This window comes from Hylobates moloch, unplaced genomic scaffold (genome assembly GCF_009828535.3).
Source record: "Hylobates moloch isolate HMO894 unplaced genomic scaffold, HMol_V3 SCAFFOLD_12, whole genome shotgun sequence".
NCBI classification, from domain to species: domain Eukaryota; kingdom Metazoa; phylum Chordata; class Mammalia; order Primates; family Hylobatidae; genus Hylobates; species Hylobates moloch.
The window spans coordinates 63,327,420-63,345,500 of NW_026652287.1; the positions used below are offsets into that span (position 1 = coordinate 63,327,420).

General features: G+C 55.8%; 1 protein-coding gene across 6 annotated transcripts in view; it reads left to right on the forward strand.

Moving 5' to 3' along the window:
* GRAMD1A (GRAM domain containing 1A) overlaps positions 1-15,682 on the forward strand; it is a 32,293-nt gene extending 16,611 nt beyond the window's left edge. For all 6 annotated transcript variants that reach the window (XM_058424805.1, XM_058424806.1, XM_058424804.1 and 3 more), the window contains 13 exons: positions 563-643; positions 2,344-2,456; positions 2,627-2,777; positions 3,279-3,477; positions 4,916-5,059; positions 8,229-8,347; positions 8,429-8,571; positions 10,842-10,945; positions 11,031-11,204; positions 11,291-11,378; positions 12,576-12,683; positions 12,767-12,887; positions 15,262-15,682. In XM_058424805.1, coding sequence (XP_058280788.1) covers positions 563-643; positions 2,344-2,456; positions 2,627-2,777; positions 3,279-3,477; positions 4,916-5,059; positions 8,229-8,347; positions 8,429-8,571; positions 10,842-10,945; positions 11,031-11,204; positions 11,291-11,378; positions 12,576-12,683; positions 12,767-12,887; positions 15,262-15,354 — 1,638 coding nt within the window. In that variant the 3' untranslated portion in view covers positions 15,355-15,682. The remainder of the gene's footprint in view (positions 1-562; positions 644-2,343; positions 2,457-2,626; positions 2,778-3,278; positions 3,478-4,915; positions 5,060-8,228; positions 8,348-8,428; positions 8,572-10,841; positions 10,946-11,030; positions 11,205-11,290; positions 11,379-12,575; positions 12,684-12,766; positions 12,888-15,261) is intronic.
* Positions 15,683-18,081: the final 2,399 nt, after the last annotated feature.

An 18,081-nucleotide genomic window follows, 5' to 3' on the forward strand; every position in this document is an offset into this window, starting at 1 on the left:
GCAACATAGGGAGACCCTGTCTCTTAAAAAGCAAAAAATGAACCAGGTGTGGTGGCACACACCTATAGTCCCAGCTACTCACTCAGGACGCTGAGACAGGAGGATGGGCTTGAGCCCAGGAGGTTGAGGCTGCAGTGAGCTGTGATCATGGCCACTGCACTCCAGCCTGGGTGACAAAGCCAGACCTTGTCTCAAAAAAAAAAAAAAAAAAGGGATCAACTGACCATTCTTAGTGGCAAAGGAGGCTGGGCAAGTTCCCTGGGCTTCCCCCATCACATTCCAGCCCCTCTGGGCTGACCCTGCCTAGAGATGCATCTGCCCCTCCGTGGACTGGAAGCTCCAAGGACAGGGCCAGGGGCCGTCTCCCCAGTCCAGTGATTCTGGCATTGTACAGTGCAGGGCCAAGCGCAGGACAGATGTTTTGTGGAACTAATGCAGGGGTGAATTAGTGGATTCATGGGGACAAAGATGTGGCGTCAACGCAGATGAGGGTGGCGCTTCCCCACCTCTGTCCTGGTCGCTCCCCGACCTGCTCACACCTCTCTCGCTCTCTCCCTGACAGCATTTCTTCACTTCCTTTGGGGCCCGTGACCGCTGCTTCCTCCTCATCTTCCGCCTCTGGCAGAATGCACTGCTTGAAAAGGTGGGCCTGGGTGGGGATGGGGTGTTCCCAGGGGGACCATGGAGCCAGGGACCCCAGAACTTGCGGAGCTGGAGGCAGTCCTGGCTCTTCCCCATGGGCACCAGGCCCAGTGCCCCTGCAGCTCCTCCCTGGGCCCCACCTGATCCTGAAGCTGAGTCTCTGGCAAAGGGACATGAATTGGTGTAAACCATCGTAATTGTTCCCTGGGGCTGGGAATGATTTTCACCCTGAAGGAAATCCGGGTTCCGCTGGCAGTGGGGGAGCGTGGATAGAGGTTGGGTGGTCATCACAGGATACCGGCTATGGCTGGCCCACAGCACCTCAGAGAGCCCCAGCCCCATCCTCCGGCTCAGCGGCACTCACGCGCTGCCTTCTCAGAGGCTCCGAAGTCCCTGGAGGAGGCAGGAGTGCTGAGGGTCCCATTCAGCATCCTGAGAGAGGGACAGCGCACAGTCAGGCCCTAAGGAGGACAGGGCAGAGCCCCGGGATTCCAGCCCCATCCCCTGGGGCAAGTGATTGAACCCCATCTGTCAAATGGGGGCCATCACCACTTCTCAGCACCCAGAATTTTGCCCAGAATAAGTACTCAGTCATGTCAGCTCTTATGAGCAGAGTAGCCCAGTGGTTAGCTCCCTCGCCACCCCCTCTGCCCCCTGGCTGTAGACCAGCTCCCCTGGGGGGTCACATCTCAGCACTGCTACTTCCTGGCTGGACCTTGGCATGTCACCTTGCACTTCTCAGCACCATTGTCTTAAAAGGATGATGAGGTTAGCACCTCCTTTCCAGATGGTTTTGAAGATACAGTGAGTTAGCACATCTGTAAAGTGGTTAGAAGAATGCATCTAGTTGACAAGGTGGCAAATGTCTGCTGCTATCATCACTTACTGTTATCTGTCATCACTGTCATTCAGCCACTCTGACCATGGGTGGCTGAAAGCTCAAGGCTCCCGAGGACACCTGGGAAAAGATTCGGGGGGCCACGATGGCATAGACGTGGGAGACTCAGCCCTGGAGTCTGGCAGGGCTTGACCAAGTCACTTGGTGACCTTGAACACATGACTTTCCCTACATAACTTCCCCTTCCTGGGCCTCTGTATTCTCTGTAAAGATGGGAACATTCATGTCTGGGCACGGTGGCTCATGCCTGTAATCCCAGCACTTTGGTAGGCTGAGACGGGCGGATCGGGGTGCCCACGAGGTCAGGAGATCGAGACCAGCCTGGCCAACATGGTGAAACCCCGTCTCTACTAAAATTGCAAAAATTAGCTGGGCGTGGTAGCAAGCACCTGTAATCCCAGCTCCTTGGGAAGCTGAGGTAGGAGAATCGCTTGAACCCAGGAGGGAGAGGTTGCAGTGAGCTGAGATCACACCACTGATCTTACCAGCCTGAGCGACAGAGCCAGACTCCACCTCCAAAAAACAAACAAACAAACAAAAAAAGTTATAAAAAATAATGGGAACATTCCCTGGCCAGAGTATTGTGGGGACTTGGGAGGCGGGAGGTTTGAGTCCTGGGCGCAGGCCCTGGAGGGGCTGTAGCAGATTTCCTGCGTGCTGGGGCCAGGTCTGGTGCGGGAGATCATGGCTGCCTCCTTGTGGAAGCCAGGGGAACTGCGGAGGCCGAGGGCTGGTGGGGAATCTGGCGGGCCGGGCTCTGGCTGGGGTGAGATGGAGGCCAACCCCAGGTCCCGCCTCCCCAGACGCTGAGTCCCCGCGAGCTCTGGCACCTGGTGCATCAGTGCTACGGCTCAGAGCTGGGCCTCACCAGTGAGGATGAGGACTATGTCTGCCCCTTGCAGCTGAACGGTCTGGGGTGAGTTGGAGGTCAAAGGAGGTGGAAGGGTTCGGGGGAGAACAGGACGGTCGGCGTGCAGAATTCCTGGAGTGCTGGGGGGCCTGAGGTGGTCGTATGAAGTCTGGAGGATTCAGGAGGGTGTGTGGGGTCTCAAGGACAGCAGTCCTGCTTCTTCCCCTTCTGCATAGGACCCCCAAGGAAGTGGGAGATGTGATCGCCCTGAGTGACATCACCTCCTCGGGGGCAGCTGACCGCAGCCAGGAGCCAAGCCCAGTGGGTTCGCGCCGTGGCCGCGTCACGCCCAACCTTTCCCGAGCCAGCAGCGACGCAGACCATGGGGTGAGTGGTGGGGTGGAAGAGGGGTGGGATACTGATAGGAAGAGAGAGGAGGGCTGGGGGTGCAGTGGGAGAAGAACAGCCTGACAGATTTGGAGGGGAATGGATAGAGGGACAGGGGAGGCCTGGATGGAGAAACAGGTTGGGGAGGGGAAGACGGACATGCGACAGATAGGGAAAGAGAGACAGGGAAGAGAGGGGACAGACAGAAAGGATGAGAGACAGAAGGGGTGGGAGATGGGTGGATAGATGAAGCAGCAGACAGACAGATGGACAGGACAGGTAAGAAAGCTTATGGCTCAGGCATCTGAGACAAGCCTGGCAGGGGCTGAGAGGGGTCCTCATCTGGGTGGCCCCAGGCTGCTCGCAGCTCAGCCGTGAGCCCTCGGTGCACACACCACCCAGGGTCTGCACAGGCTCTGGAATCCTTGTGGCCAGTGTGGACTTGGGAGCCCTGGGGCTGGGATGGAGGTGGCCAAGGCTGCATCGGGCCTTTCTCCACAGGCAGAGGAGGACAAGGAGGAGCAGGTAGACAGCCAGCCAGATGCCTCCTCCAGCCAGACAGTGACCCCGGTGGCTGAACCCCCGAGCACAGAGCCCACCCAGCCTGACGGGCCCACCACCCTGGGCCCCTTGGATCTGCTGCCCAGCGAGGAGCTATTGACAGACACAAGTAACTCCTCTTCATCCACTGGGGAGGAAGGTGAGGCAGCCGGGCCCAATTCATTCGCCTCCAGTACTTGCAAGCCTCGCTCAGTCTTAAGCAAGAGGGGATGGATTTGCCCGCAGCACTGAGAATCCAGGGGCAGGCAGGATGGCGTTCAGGTGCTGTTGCTAGAAATCTGTCTTTACTCTGTTTTGAAGGCAGCATGGCAGGGTGAACACGAGCACAGACTGAAGGCAGCTTGCCGGGGTTCACATCCTGGTCGCACCACTTCCTGACCATGTCACGTGGGCAAATTATGTAACTTCTCTGAGCTTTGCTTTCCTCCTCTGAAAATGGGGTTAACAATGATAATACCTACTTCATAGGATTGTTGTTAAGAGACTATAAATGAAGCTGGGTGTGATGGCTCACATCTGTAATCCCAGCACTTTGGGAGGCCAAGGTAGGAAGGATTGCTTGAGGCCAAGAGTTGGAGAACAGCATGGGCAGCAAAGCAAGACCCCGTTTTGTACAAAAAAGAAAGAAAAAAAGGAAAAAACTAGGTGTGGTGGTGCATACCTATAGTCCCAGCTACCTGGCAGACCAAGGCAAGAGGATCCCATGAGGCCAAGAGTTTGAGACAAGCCTGGGCAACATAGTGAGACCCCTGTCTTTACAAAAAATTTAAAAATTAGCCAGGCATGGTGTCATGCACCCTGTGTAGTCTCAGCTACTGGGGAGGCTGAGGCAGGAGGATCGCTTGAGCCCAGGAGTTGGAGGCTGCAGTGAGCTATGATTGCACCACTGCACTCCGGCCTGAGCAACAGAGCGAGACCCTGTCTCTAAAACGAACAAAGGGAGAGAATTAAGTGATTTCATACATCTAAAGCACTTGGGCCAGTTAGTAAGCGTTGACTATTAGTATTTCTATTATCGTTATTATATTCATTTTCTCTCCACTAGTTTTCAGCTAGCGTCTACTCTTGTCTCTTATGGGGCAAAGATGGTCTCAGCCCTGCCCCAGACCAGCCCAATGAGAGAGAGGAGCCTATTTTTCCCAGTGTCTACAGTGGACACCCTAGGGTTAGCTCTGATTGGCCCAACTTGAGAGCGTGCCTGCCCCTGAACCAATCACTGTGGTTGATCGGATAGACCTGGGCCACCCACTCACCCCTGAACCAATTGCTGTGCTCCTAGGTTGATGCTCCCAGGAGCACATGCTATCTGGTAATGAATCCCTGTAATTTAAATCTCAGGGCCTAGGGGTGTTCTCCACCCAGAACCAAGCACAGTGGCGCTGACTGTCTGGGCGGAGCAGATGCCCACCCTCAACCCATCCCTGAGTCACAGGAGGGCTCTGTGTCAGTGTCTAGCTCTGCTCCAGGAGGTTGGGTCTGCCCATGCACACTACAAGGCCTGGGAGTGGGGAGGCGTGGCCCGCAGAGGGAGGGAGGAGTGGAGGCAGTCATCATCCTCGGCTCTCCTCTGTCTCCAGCGGACTTGGCTGCCCTGCTTCCCGACCTCTCCGGCCGCCTCCTCATCAACTCTGTCTTCCATGTGGGCGCTGAGCGGCTCCAGCAGATGCTCTTCTCGGACTCACCCTTCCTTCAGGGCTTCCTACAGCAGTGCAAGTTCACAGGTCAGCGGGTGCATGAAGGAGAGGCTGAGGTTACCCAGGTTCAGGGGAGGGGTGAGGAAGGGTAGCCCAGGGCAGGGTGGGGTGGTGAAAAGCAACGTCTGTCAGACCAGAAGCAGTTCTGCCTCTTACTAGCTGGGTAGGCTTGGGCGGAGTTCTGAGACTCTCTGTGCCTCAGTTTCTCCTTCTGTATAATGGGGGTATGATAATAGTACCTGGCTTATTGGTTATCATGAGAGCTAAGTGAGTTCATACTAGAAAAGTGCCTAGAGCAATACCATATAGTAAGCGTTTAATAAATACAAGTTAAGAGGCTGAGGTGGGGCTGGGTACGGTGGCTCACACCTGTAATCCCAGCACTTTGGGAGGCCGAGGTGGGCAGATCACTCAAGGTCAGGAGTGCGAGACCAGCCAGAGCAACGTGGTGAAACCTTGTCTCTACTAAAAATACAAAAATCAGCTAGGTGTGGTGGCGCACGCCTTTAGTCCCAGCTACTTGGGAGGCTGAAGTGGGAGAATTGCTTGAACCTCGGAAGCGGAGGATGCAGTGAGCTGAGATCACACTGCACTCCAGCCTGGGCGACACAGCGAAACTCTGTCTCAAAAAAACGGGGGCTGGGGGTGGGGTGCTGGGCGCAGTGGCTCACGCTTATAATCCCAGCACTTTGGGAGGCCGAGGCAGGTGGATCACCTGAGGTCAGGAGTTTGAGACCAGCCTGGCCAACATGGCAAAACCCCATCTCCACTAAAAATACAAAAAAATTAGCCAGGCATGGTGGCGGGCACCTGTAATCCCAGCTACTCAGGAGGCTGAGGCAGGAGAATCACTTGAACTCGGGAGGCAGAGGTTGCAGTGAGCCAAGATCGTGCCGTTGCACTCCAGCCTGGGCAACAGAGCGAGACTCTGTCTCAAAAAAAAAAAAAAAAGCGGGAGGAAGGCCAAGGTGGGAAGATCACATCAGCCCAGAAGTTGGAGACGAGCCTGGGCAACATAATGAGACTCAGTCTTTACAAAAATAAAAAAAAAATTAGCTGAGCATGATGCTGCACACCTGTAATTCCAGCTACTCTGGAGGCTTAGGCGAGAGAATTGCTTGAACCCAGGAGGTGGAAGTTGCAGTGAGCCAAGATCATGCCACTGCACTTCAGCCTGGGTGACAGAGAGAGACTCCATTAAAAAAAAAAAAAAGCTCCTGAGGCCTCCCCAGAAGCCGAGCAGATGCCGGCATCATGCTTCCTGTACAGCCTGTGGAACTGTGAACCCATTAAACCTCTTTTAAGTTACTGAGCCTTAGGTATTTATAGTAACGTAAGAACGGCCTAATAGAGAGCTCCTCAGCCTGACACGCCAGCCCTTTTAGGACATAAGCATAGTTTTGGGGGCCTTGTAGCCCCCCAACACAAGGCACCATCTTCCTGACCGCAGGGGATACTACATGTCTCATCAACACAGAAAAAGAAACAGAGAAACTCCCATCTGACACGCTCCTCCCCTGCTTGAATCTCTTTCGTAGCCTCCTAAGTTCCTTGGCTGGTCTCATGTCAACCCTTCAGCCTCACCCAGTGCTGTGGCTGCCCCTCTCCATACCAGGCTGCCCCATCCCAGCCTCAGGGGACTTCTCCCAATATTGGCCTCAAGCCTCAGGGCCTTTACTGGTACCACACCGGCCTCCTGGGCTCCTCCGCCCCCACCCCCTTCCTTCCTCAGTTCCTCCTTCAGGCCTTGGTTTTGATTTCACATCCTCCTGGCAGCCTTCCCTTACCTTCCTCAGATCCCAGATACCCCCAGATACTCACAGCCTCTGCCCTTAACTCACACCATGCCGGTAGTGTGTGGTTTTTATTTATAGATATTTCCTGTTGTTCTCAAGAGATTCTGGGTGCTAAGGACAGGAGTTCATCTATCCTGGTCTCCCACTGGCCTCCAAGCCCTGCATAGGCCTGACAGAGTGGACATTATAACACGTATTTATTTATTTATTCATTTTTGAGTCAGGGTCTTGCTGTCGCCCCAGCTGGAAGGCAGTAGCACGATCTTGGGTCACTGTAGCCTCTGCCTCCTGGGTTCAAGCCATTCTCCTGCCTCAGCCTCCTGAATAGCCAGGATTACAGGCGCCCACCACCACGCCCAGCTAATTTTTATATTTTTAGTAGAGACGGGGTTTCACCATGTTGGCCAGGCTGGTTTCAAACTCTTGACCTCAGGTGATCCTCCTGCCTCGGCCTCCCAAATTTCCCAAGGTGCTGGGATTACAGGCGTGAGCCACCATGCCCGGCTGCCTCAGGGAGCTTTTGATCATGGTGGAAGGCAAAGGGGGAGCAAGTGAGAGAGAGTGGAGGGGAGGTGCGACACACTTAAATGACCAGATTTCGGAAGAACTCACTATCATGAAGACAGCAGCAAACCATGAGGGATCTGCCCCCATGATCCAAACACCTCTCACCAGGCCCTACCTCCAGCATTAGGGATTACAATTCAACATGGGATTTGGGTGGGGACAAATATCCAAACTATACCAAACTCAGACTCTGTTCTAGGGGTACTGGGGAGCCATGGAGTGTTCTAGGCAGAGAAGGGACAGAGTCAGGCTTGGCTTTAACAAGATGCCCCTGGACCAGATGGGGAGACTGAGGCCAGACACTCAAGGGAAGGCTGGGAGGGGCACTGGGCAGGCAAAGATGGGCTGAACCAGGAGTGACGCTCAGTAGGTTTGGTGAACACACAGTGTAGGTAACCATTTAGGGGTCTGACTAGGGGGTGTCCAGGGCAAGGCCTACCGCTCCAGTGGGAGCCTGGGGGACCCTGGGCCACCCCTGAGTGGGGGCCTGGGAGATGCAGCAGGTTTGGGGAGGTGCTGAGGCTGTGTGGAGCTCGGTGGGTTCAAGGGGTCCAGGGACCTTCCAGGGGAAGGTGTTCAAAAGATTGCAGGTCCAATGCTCAGGGCAGAAGCCAGGATGGGTGCAGAGGGGGAAACTGAGGCTGCAGCAGTGGATGTGATGGCCCTACCCCAACAGCTAAGGTTTTAGGCTCCTGGAAGGAAGGTGGGGACACAGAGGAGTGGTGGGGATTGGGACAAGTCCCCAGAGAGACCTCCCAGAAGGCTGAGTCTCCTGCGGCCTGTGGGCAAATGACTGGGGTGTGGCCTCCTCATGCTGCTCCTCCCTCCCCTAGATGTGACCCTGAGCCCCTGGAGCGGGGACAGCAAGTGCCACCAGCGCCGGGTGCTGACGTACACCATCCCCATCAGCAACCCACTGGGCCCCAAGAGCGCCTCCGTGGTGGAGACACAGGTGGGCCAGGTGGGGCAGCCGGGTGGGTGGGGCAGCTGGGTGTGTGGGGTGGCTCTGACTCCTCCGGCTCTGTCCCTGCAGACGCTGTTCCGGCGCGGCCCCCAGGCCGGCGGGTGTGTGGTGGACTCCGAGGTGCTGACGCAGGGCATCCCCTACCAGGACTACTTCTACACTGCCCACCGCTACTGCATCCTGGGTCTGGCCCGGAACAAGGCGCGGCTCCGGTGAGTGGTGGCTGGACCCCTCCACCCGATGCCCTGGTGGCCCCAGGGCCTCCTGTCCACTCCTCAAGTCAACAGCAGAGCCTTGGTTCCCACCCTGGTGTAGGAACAGAAGCGTGGGGTTCCTGAGGCCCTTGTCCTCCGAATAGTGGAGGGTAGAGGAAGAGTGGCCCTGGGATGGCTCCTCCCATCTACAGAGGGTGTTTGAGCCTCAAGACTCGGAGGATACAGCAAAGCCAGGCAATATCACCTCTCTCAGGGAGCTCATAGTCTAGTGGGGAATTGGACAGTAGAGAAATAATCAGGAAAATCTGCAGAACATTCACTGGCAGTTAGGCCTGTGGAGAAAAATGAGGAAAACATGGCAGGCTAAAGAAGCAGAGCGTGGAGGCTTTTACACCCGACACGCTGGTCAGGGAAGGGCCCGCTGGGTAAGAAATGTTTCACCAAGAACCTGAAGGAGCTGAGAGCAACTCATTTGGGACAGCAGGTGCAAAGCCCTGAGGCAGGGTTGTGGGCATTGGCTGGAGTGGAGTAAGATTGAGTGAGTAGGAGCTGAGATTAAAGTGGTGGGCGGGGCGCGGTGGCTCAAGCCTGTAATCCCAGCACTTTGGGAGGCCAAGGCGGGTGGATCACGAGGTCAGGAGATCGAGACCATCCTGGCTAACACGGTGAAACCCCGTCTCTACTAAAAAATACAAAAAAAATTAGCCGGGCATGTTGGTGGGCGCCTGTGGTCCCAGCTACTCGGGAGGCTGAGGCAGGAGAATGGCGTGAATCCAGGAGGTGGAGGTTGCGGTGAGCCGAGATCGCGCCACTGCACTCCAGCCTGGGGGACAGAGAAAGACTCCGTCTCAAAAAAAAAAAAAAAAAAAAAAAAAAAAAAAAAAAAAAAAAAAAAAGTGGTGAACCGGGGGCCCAGCACAGTGGCTCACACCTGTAATCCCAGCACTTTGGGAGACTGAGGCAGGAGTATCACTTGAGCCCAGGAGATCAAGAGTAGCCTGGGTAACGTACAGAGGCCCTGTCTCTACAAAAAAAAATTTTTTTTAATTAGCCAGGGGCCAGGCGCAGTGGCTTACGCCTGTAATCCCAGCAATTTGGGAGGCTGAGGCGGGCGGATCACTTGAGGTCAGGAGTTCGAGACCAGCCTGGCCAACATGGTGAAACCCCATCTCTACTAAAAATACAAAAATTAGTCGGGGGTGGTGGTGCACGTCTGTAATCCCTTGAACCTAGGAGGTGAAGGTTGCAGTGAGCCGAGATCCGGCCACTGCACTTCAGCCTGGGTGACAGAGTGAAACTCTGTCTCAAAAAAACAAACAAACAAACAAAAAAACAAGTTAAAAAATTAGCCAGACATGGTGGAGATTTCAGTGAGCCATGATCACACCGTTGCACTTCAGCCTGGGTGGCAGAGCAAGACCCTGTCTCAAAAAAAAAAAAGAAAAAGGTGAACCAGATGTGGCTCATGGTGAAGACTTGACTTTGCCTGGAGTGAGGTGCAACCAGGCAAGGGCTCTGAGCCAGGAGGGCGCTGACCTGACTCAGGTGGTGCCAGGCTCCTTCTCGCTCCCTCTGTTCTGGTGGGAACAGACTGCAAAGACAGGTACAGGACCAGGGAGGCCGGGGAGGAGGCTGCTGGGACATCCAGGTTGGAGGGGACGGAGGCTGAATCAGGGTGGGGAAATGGAGGGGGAAGAGTTTAGATTCTGGAGAGATTTTGTAGGTTTAGCTGACAAGATTTGCTGAGAGATTGGATGTGGCGGTGAGGGAAAGAGAGCTCAAGGAATACCCCGAGGCATTTGGCCCAAATCACTACAACGTTGGAGCTGCCCTTGACCCAGATGGGGGCGGCAGGGAGGCATGGGTTTGGGGAAAGACCAGGAGGTCAGTTTGGGACTGATCTGTCTATGTTGAGCTGAGCCCATGTGGAGCTGGGGTGCAGCAGCTGAATGGAAGAGGTTCAGGGGCATGGTCTGGCTAAGATGTCAGTCTGTGAGTGGACAGGGCTCAGGCCATCGGGAGCATTGCCCAGGTAGTGGGCATAGGTGGAGAAGGACCGAGGGCTGAGTTGGCTGGCATTTGGGCTGGGCGGGGTGGTGTATGGGATATCCAGGGAAGCCATGGGGGGTAGGGAACCTATCTGTTTTGTCTGTGAGTGACAAGGTGCCCTCTCTGAATTAGGGGAAGGAAAGAACTCAGCTTGGGGGACGGGGCAGCCAGGGCTGGAGTCAGACCCTTACCTCCTTCCCCTGATCTCCCAACCCCAGAGTGTCCTCTGAGATCCGCTACCGAAAGCAGCCGTGGAGCCTGGTGAAGTCGCTCATTGAGAAGAACTCGTGGAGCGGCATTGAAGACTATTTCCACCATCTGGGTAGGGACAGAAGGCCAGCCGGGGCGCAGGTTGGGGGATGGCCTGGCCAGGTATGGACATCCAGAGCCCCCTCTCTTTTACGCAGAGCGAGAGCTCGCCAAGGCTGAGAAGCTGTCTCTGGAGGAAGGCGGGAAGGATGCCCGGGGCTTGCTATCCGGCCTGCGGCGGCGGAAGCGGCCCCTGAGCTGGCGGGCTCACGGGGATGGGCCCCAGCACCCAGATCCTGACCCCTGTGCCCGGGCCGGCATGCACACCTCGGGTGCGTTCCGTTGGGGCCGGGTTGGGGTAGGCGGAGGATCGGGGGTCCTGGACTGGGCCATCTGACTCCAAGCCGCTCTCCTGCAGGCTCCCTCAGCTCCCGCTTCTCCGAACCGTCTGTGGACCAGGGCCCCGGGGCAGGCATCCCCAGTGCCCTGGTTCTCATCAGCATTGTGTGAGTAAGAGACAGGAGCAGTGGCCACACAGGCCTGAACCTGCCTCCTGGCTGTGTGACCTTGGGCAAGTGTGTGGCCTCTTTGAGCTCCCTGCTTAAGTGGGAGTGTGGGTTTGCTCACAGCAAGGATTAGACGAGGCGATGTTTGGGATGTGCCGGTTTGTCATGGAGAAGCCTTCCCTGCTAGAACAGCAGAGCCCGGGGGGGCTATGGGAGATCAGAGGGGCCTGACCTCACCCAAGGATCAAGGGGGGCTTTCTGGAGGAGCAGGCACACAAGGAGTCTGGAATTAGGTGCACAGGGAGAGGTGTGCCTAACAAATGAGGTCATTTATGCACATTATGTTCTCTGTGCCCACCCCTAAGCTGGGCGATGCTGAGGGCACAGCAGTGACCTTGAGGAAAAGATAGACCTCACACCAGACCAGAGTGATCCAGGCTGGGATGGGGGAGGTATGGGCAGAGGAGTCAGGGCTGGGAGTGGGGAAGCCCTGGGAGGCCAGCGGCAGCTTCCTCCCAGGCCACAGGGGGCAGTCAGGATGGGCGTCCTGAGAGAGTGGAGACCGCATAGGCTAAGGGCTTGGGCAGGGAGAACCCACACTCCTGCCCAGAAGCCTGTAGGAGTTGGCAGGCAGGACGCTGGGAGGAAACAGAAGCAGGATCCCGGGGTTGAGAAGACCCTGGGAGGTGAGGGTCAGGCCGGCTACATGCTCAGCCTCTGAGCCTCAGCTCTCGGCTCTCATCCAGTGAGGGGGTGTAGTGCACTCAGCCAAGAGCTGCCCAGGGTGAGGAGGGCTGGGGGTGGCGGGGCCAGGCCAGGTGACGCTCATCTCTCTGTCTCCCCTCACTGCTGCTGCTGCAGGATCTGTGTGAGGTAGGGTCCTGAGTCCTCCCCCTGCCCTCCCCTCCCTGCACCCCACCCCTGCTGCAGCCTCTTCTCCCCACCCCACGACCCCCAGCTCCCCCAAGGAGGTGGCCTGGCATGGCAGTCAAGGGTATGGGCATCAGACAGACCTGGATTTGAACCCTGACTTTCCTGCTATAGACTGTGCAACCCTAGGCATTTCTCTCACCCTCTCTGAGCCTCATTCTCCTCCTCTGCAATGGGGGATAGAGGTGTCCCTACAAGGTGTAGTTGTATGGGGGGGTTCAGAGCATCTAGACCCCAGGAATCCTGACCTCTGACCCCTGTCCCCAGCCTTATCATCCTCATCGCCCTCAACGTCCTGCTCTTCTACCGTCTCTGGTCCCTGGAAAGGACAGCCCACACCTTTGAGTCCTGGCACAGCCTGGCCCTGGCCAAGGGGTGAGTGGGTAGCCTGGGGAAATGGGGGGGCTTGGGCACATCGGGGGAGGCCAAGGCCCTGCTCAGGCCTGCCATCCCCACAGCAAGTTCCCCCAGACGGCCACAGAGTGGGCCGAGATCCTGGCGCTGCAGAAGCAATTCCACAGCGTGGAGGTGCACAAGTGGAGGCAGATCCTGCGGGCCTCCGTGGAGCTCCTGGACGAGGTAGGAGGCGCCACTCGGGCAGGGCTGGGGGCTGCAGGGCTGCAGGGTCCTGTGTTGAAACCCCACCATGCGGCAGGCACTTCCCCTCTTCGGGTCTCAGTGTCCTCCTCTGTAAAATGAGGAGGCCACTCAGAGTCCCCACCCCACAGCATTGCCCGGGAAAGCATGGAAGCATGGATGGAAGAAAGAACTGATTGGCTCACGTCCTGGAGAAAAGTCCAGAGGCGTCTCACATTAGGCACAGCCGGGTTCGGTCACTCAATGGCAATAAGAGTCAGTCTCTCGTGCCCACTCTGCCCTGTGCCCATCTCCAGGGTTGGCTTCATTGGAGGCCACCCTTTTCCCCCAACGGGACCACAGAGCTTACTCTCATTGGCTGCCGGGGTCCCAGGCCCACCCCTGACACATCACAGCAGCCAGGGCAGGCCAGGTGTGGTCCCTCTACCCACTACCCCCCTCTGGGGTAACTAAGGGTCTGAAGGGGAGAGACTCTCCAAAGGACCTGAGGTCTCATCTCCGAAACGGTGTGGACCCAGACACCCAGTGTAGTTCAGGGACAATGTCTACTCAGACAATCAGGTTCCAATTCCGGTGTGTGACCTCATGCAAGTGATTTTGCTATGGTGGCCGTGGCCTCCTCTGTGCACAGAATAATGACTGATGCTACCTCAAAGACTGTTGTGAGGATGAGACAAGTTGACATTGGGAGTGGTGCCAGGCCTGCAGGAAACACTGGATGTGGGCTGGCTGTCCTGAGTGTGAGCCTAGTGCCAGGGACAAAGCAGATGCCCAATAAATGTGATGTCATCACATGGCAATGCCCTCAGGCCCCAGTAGACTCAGGCCAGCAGTTGCGGTGTGTCAGAGCAAGTGTCAGGCCAGCAGTTGCGGTGGGTCAGAACAAGTGTTAGGGAAGTTGTGGGTGACTGTGAAAATCTTGTCTCGTCGGACCCTTCCATATCAGAAGGCTCATCTTTAGGGGTCTCATTCCCCCCCGAAATCAAGCTTGGGAGAGGCTCACACTGGAAAGGGCGGGGCAGGACGGGGTGGGGAGGGGATGAAAGCTGAGGCCCCATCAGTCATAGAGAGGGTGGGCAGGGCCCCCCATCCTGCGTTATTTTATTTTATTCTTTTGAGACAGGATCTCATTCTGTTGCCCCGGCTGGAGTGCAGTGGCACAATCATGGCTCATCACTGCCTCGAACTCCTGGCTCAAGTGATCCTCCTGCCTCAGCCTCCTGAGTAGCTGGGACTATAGGCATCCACCACCACGCCTGGCCAATTTTAAAATTTTTTGTAGAGACCAGTCTCACCATGTTGCCCAGGCTGGTCTCAAACTCCTGGCCTCAGGCAATCCTCCCGCCTCAGCCTCCCAAAGTCCTAGGATTGCAGGTGTGATCCACCATGCCTGGCCCTGAGTTAAATTTTTATCATTTTCCTCTCTCTCAAACTGCCAAGGATGCAGAGTTGACGTCACAGATTGCTGCTCACAGTAGATGTAGACTGAGCACTTACCTGCAGCCGGGCTGTCCTAAGTTTTAAGCATGACTGCTTTATCCCCACAGCCAGCCTTTGAGTAAGATGCTCTTGTTATCCCAGTTTTTTTGAGACAGTCTCGATCTGTCACCCAGGCTGGCATGCAGTGGTGCGACCTCTGCCTTCCAGGTTAAAGCGATTCTCATGCCTCAGCTTCCCAAGTAGCTGGGATTACAGGCACCCGCCACCACACCTGGCTAATTTTTGTATTTTTAGTAGAGACAGGGTTTCACCATGTTGGCCAGGCTAGTCTTGAACTCCTGACCTTAAGTGATCCACCAGTCTCAGCCTCCCAAAGTGCTGAGATTACAGGCACGAGGCACTGTGTCCGGCCGTTATCCCGGTTTTATACGTAGGTAGGCGATATGAGGCACCCAGAGGTTCGAGGAGCTCAGGAGCTTGCCCGAGGTCACAGAGTGGGTAATGGTGACAGCTAACATGTGCTGAGCACTTAGTGTACACCGGGTTCTCAGTGCTCCTCAGAAGCCTGAAATAATCCCGTGGAGCAGATGTGTTACAGACCCGTATTTCAAATGAGGGGATTTTGGCTCAGGGTGGTTACGGGACTTGCCTGAGGTTAACTGAGGTAACAAGCAGCAGAGCCGGGATTTGAACCCAGGCCATCGAGGTCCCAGGCACACACTAAGCCCCTTCCGCTGCTGCCTCTGAGAAGTTAAACTGGGTGCAGTGTGGCTGTGCTCTTTTCACCAAGGGACGCTGGGGTGGGGCAGTATGGCCTCTAGACTGTCCTCAGTTTCTCAATGGCAGGATGGGGTGGGCGACATCACCCCCCAGCCTCCAGCGTTCACCCCCGACCCTGCTCACCTCCTCCCCGCAGATGAAATTCTCGCTGGAGAAGCTGCACCAAGGCATCACAGTCTCAGACCCTCCCTTTGACACCCAGCCCCGGCCTGATGACAGCTTTTCCTGAGGACCCTGGCCATGCAGCTGTTCCCCCACATGGACAGATGGACACACAGAGCCTCGGCGGCCACTGCTGGCACGGTGTGAGCGCCAGGCATCTCCCACCCACCCCTCCCGACAGCCCAACCAGGGGCTGTGCAGACGTGGGGGCCACGGAACCGAGATGCACTTTAGACCAGGGAGCTGGCCCGGCCTCTGGCAGGCCCCCCACTAACTTATTTTGCCCGGCTGAGGTTGTGGGGGGCGCCTCCTGGGGTGCACGTTTCCCTCAGCTCTGGGTTTAATGTATTATATTTATTTGGGGCCAACAGTGCCCCAATAAAGGGTCAGAAATGGCTGTGGCTGTGCCTGTGCCTCTGGGGCCTTGGGAGTGGGTGGGAGCCTCCTGTTGCACTCAGATCCTGCCGTGGTGGGGAGGGGACGTCTGTCTGTGTTCCCGGGCCATAGTCACTGAAACGATCTGGAAATCCCCCAGCATCTTACACAAGCTTTACATCATCTGAGGTCAACCCAGGAACTCCGAGGACAGACTCTGGTAGCCGGAGTTCAAATCCTGCTTCCTAGCAGTGGTGTAACTGCAGCAGGTCAACCCCTTGGAGCTCCAGTACCCTTTCCTGTGCAATGGGTAGAATGGCAGTACCTGTCTCTCAGGATTGTTAGAAGGGAGTGGTTCTCAAACTTGAGCTGCATTAGAATCTCCTGGAGGGCTTGATGAAAAACAGACTGTAGGCCCCTCCCTCCAAATTTCTGGTTCAGTAGGTCTGGGGCAGGGCTGGGATTCTGCCTTTATAATGAGTTCCCAGGAGATGCTCATGGTGCCATCCCAGACGACACTTTGTTTTTTTGTTTGTTTCAAGTTAGGGTCTCTGTTGCCCAGGCTGGAGTGCAGTGGCACAAACATGGCTCACAGCAGCTTCGACCTCCTGTGCTTAAGCCATCCTCCCACCTCAGCCTTCTGAGTAGGTGGGACTACAGGTGTAAGCCACCATGCCCGGCTAATTTTTTATTTCTGTTTGGAGATGGGATCTCACTATGTTGCCCAGGCCGGTCTTGAACTCCTGGCCTCCAGCGATCCTCCCGCCTCAGCTTCCCAAAGTGTTGGGATTTCAGGTGTGAGCCACCATGCCCAGCCCCAGACCACACTTTGAGAACCACTATTATAGGTTCAAGGAGTTCATAAATGTGGCTACTTATAACAGGGCCTGGCACAGATGGAATGGAGTAAGTATTCAATAAATGTTACACTTATTGCATAAAAATAGAGGGAAAAAAGTAACTCATGTAGTGAGTACCAAGTACGTACGTACCCAGCTCTGTGCCAAGATCTGATGTTCATTTTATTCTCACAGTGATTCCATGGGGCGGAGACAAAGATGTACACGCCCGAGGCTACCCAGCAGGGAGGCAGACTCCAGGCCTGACCCCTGGGGTCTCCACATTTACATGCAAGGTCCTAACCCCCTCAGGACCCCACCACAGCCCATTCAGGCTGACTTTGGTTGGATTCCTGTTTTACAGATGAGGAAATGAGCTTGGAGGCAAAGTCCCTGGTCCACAAAGAACCCAGGTCCACCTCATGCAAACCTTGTCCTGGTTCCAGAGGGAGTGTGTGGGGTGGAGACACCTTTGGCATGTCACACCCCCGGCTATAAGAATCATCGTAACTGATGGCTTGGAGCAGGGGACTGGAGGAGGGATTGGAGAGTGGATCAGGAGTGGCATAGGAGGCAAAGCCAGCTTCTCCTATGCTCTAGCTGTGTGATCATGGCAAGGTACCCACGCAGAGCCTCAGTCTTCTATATCTGTAACATGGGTATAATAATAATATCACCTATAGGAAGAGTTAAATGAGCTAATGTTAGTAAAGTGCTTAGAATGCTTAGAACAGCACCAAGCCCATACATAGTAGGTGCTCACTGAACATAGCTTATAGGGCTGCGAGGTGCCTCCTGTCCAGTGCTGAGGCCTGTCCTCACTGTGCCGTCACCTACCATCCCCCACCAGTGGAAGGGCCCGGAACAGCAAGAGGGTTATTCTCTGCAGGGGAATTTCACAGCTCAGGAGGTGCTGGCGTAAAAGTCTAGACCACAGAGGTGTCGGATGTCCCTGGCTCCCTGCCCCTCTGCCATGGTCCTGCCCCACACCCTGGCTCCTCTTGCCTGGCAGGGCTGGGCCAGGGGGATTCTGAGACCTTACCCCACCCGGAATTGGAGTCTAGGATCTGGGTAGTGACCCTTCAGCCGAGAGTCTCACTCCCACCCTGGTCCTGACAGCCCAGAACTCCCACCTCCATTCTCTCCATTTGGCAGAACCTACTGGTAGGACAGGCCACTCACCACTGCTGGGGCAGGATTTCACATCCATCCTAGGCCAGCTACATGACTCTGGGCAAGGGCACGGCCCTCTCCCAGCCTCGGTTTCTTCATCTGTAAAATGGAGATAATAGAACTTGCTGAAGGTTTGGGGCAGTAGAAGTGGGTTCTGCAAATCCCAAGGACTTAGTGAACATTGGCATTCATTTATTTGTTTGACAAATGTTGATTGAGTACCTGCAATGTGCCAGGAACAGTTCAAGGTGCAAGAGACATGGTGGTACACAAGACAGTAGCCTCACCTGGGAGATTTTTTTTGCTTGTTTTTTGTTTTTTTGTTTACATGGAATCTCACTCTGTCACGAGGCTGGAGTGCAGTGGCGTGATCTCGGCTCACTGCCACCTCTGCCTCCCGGGTTCAA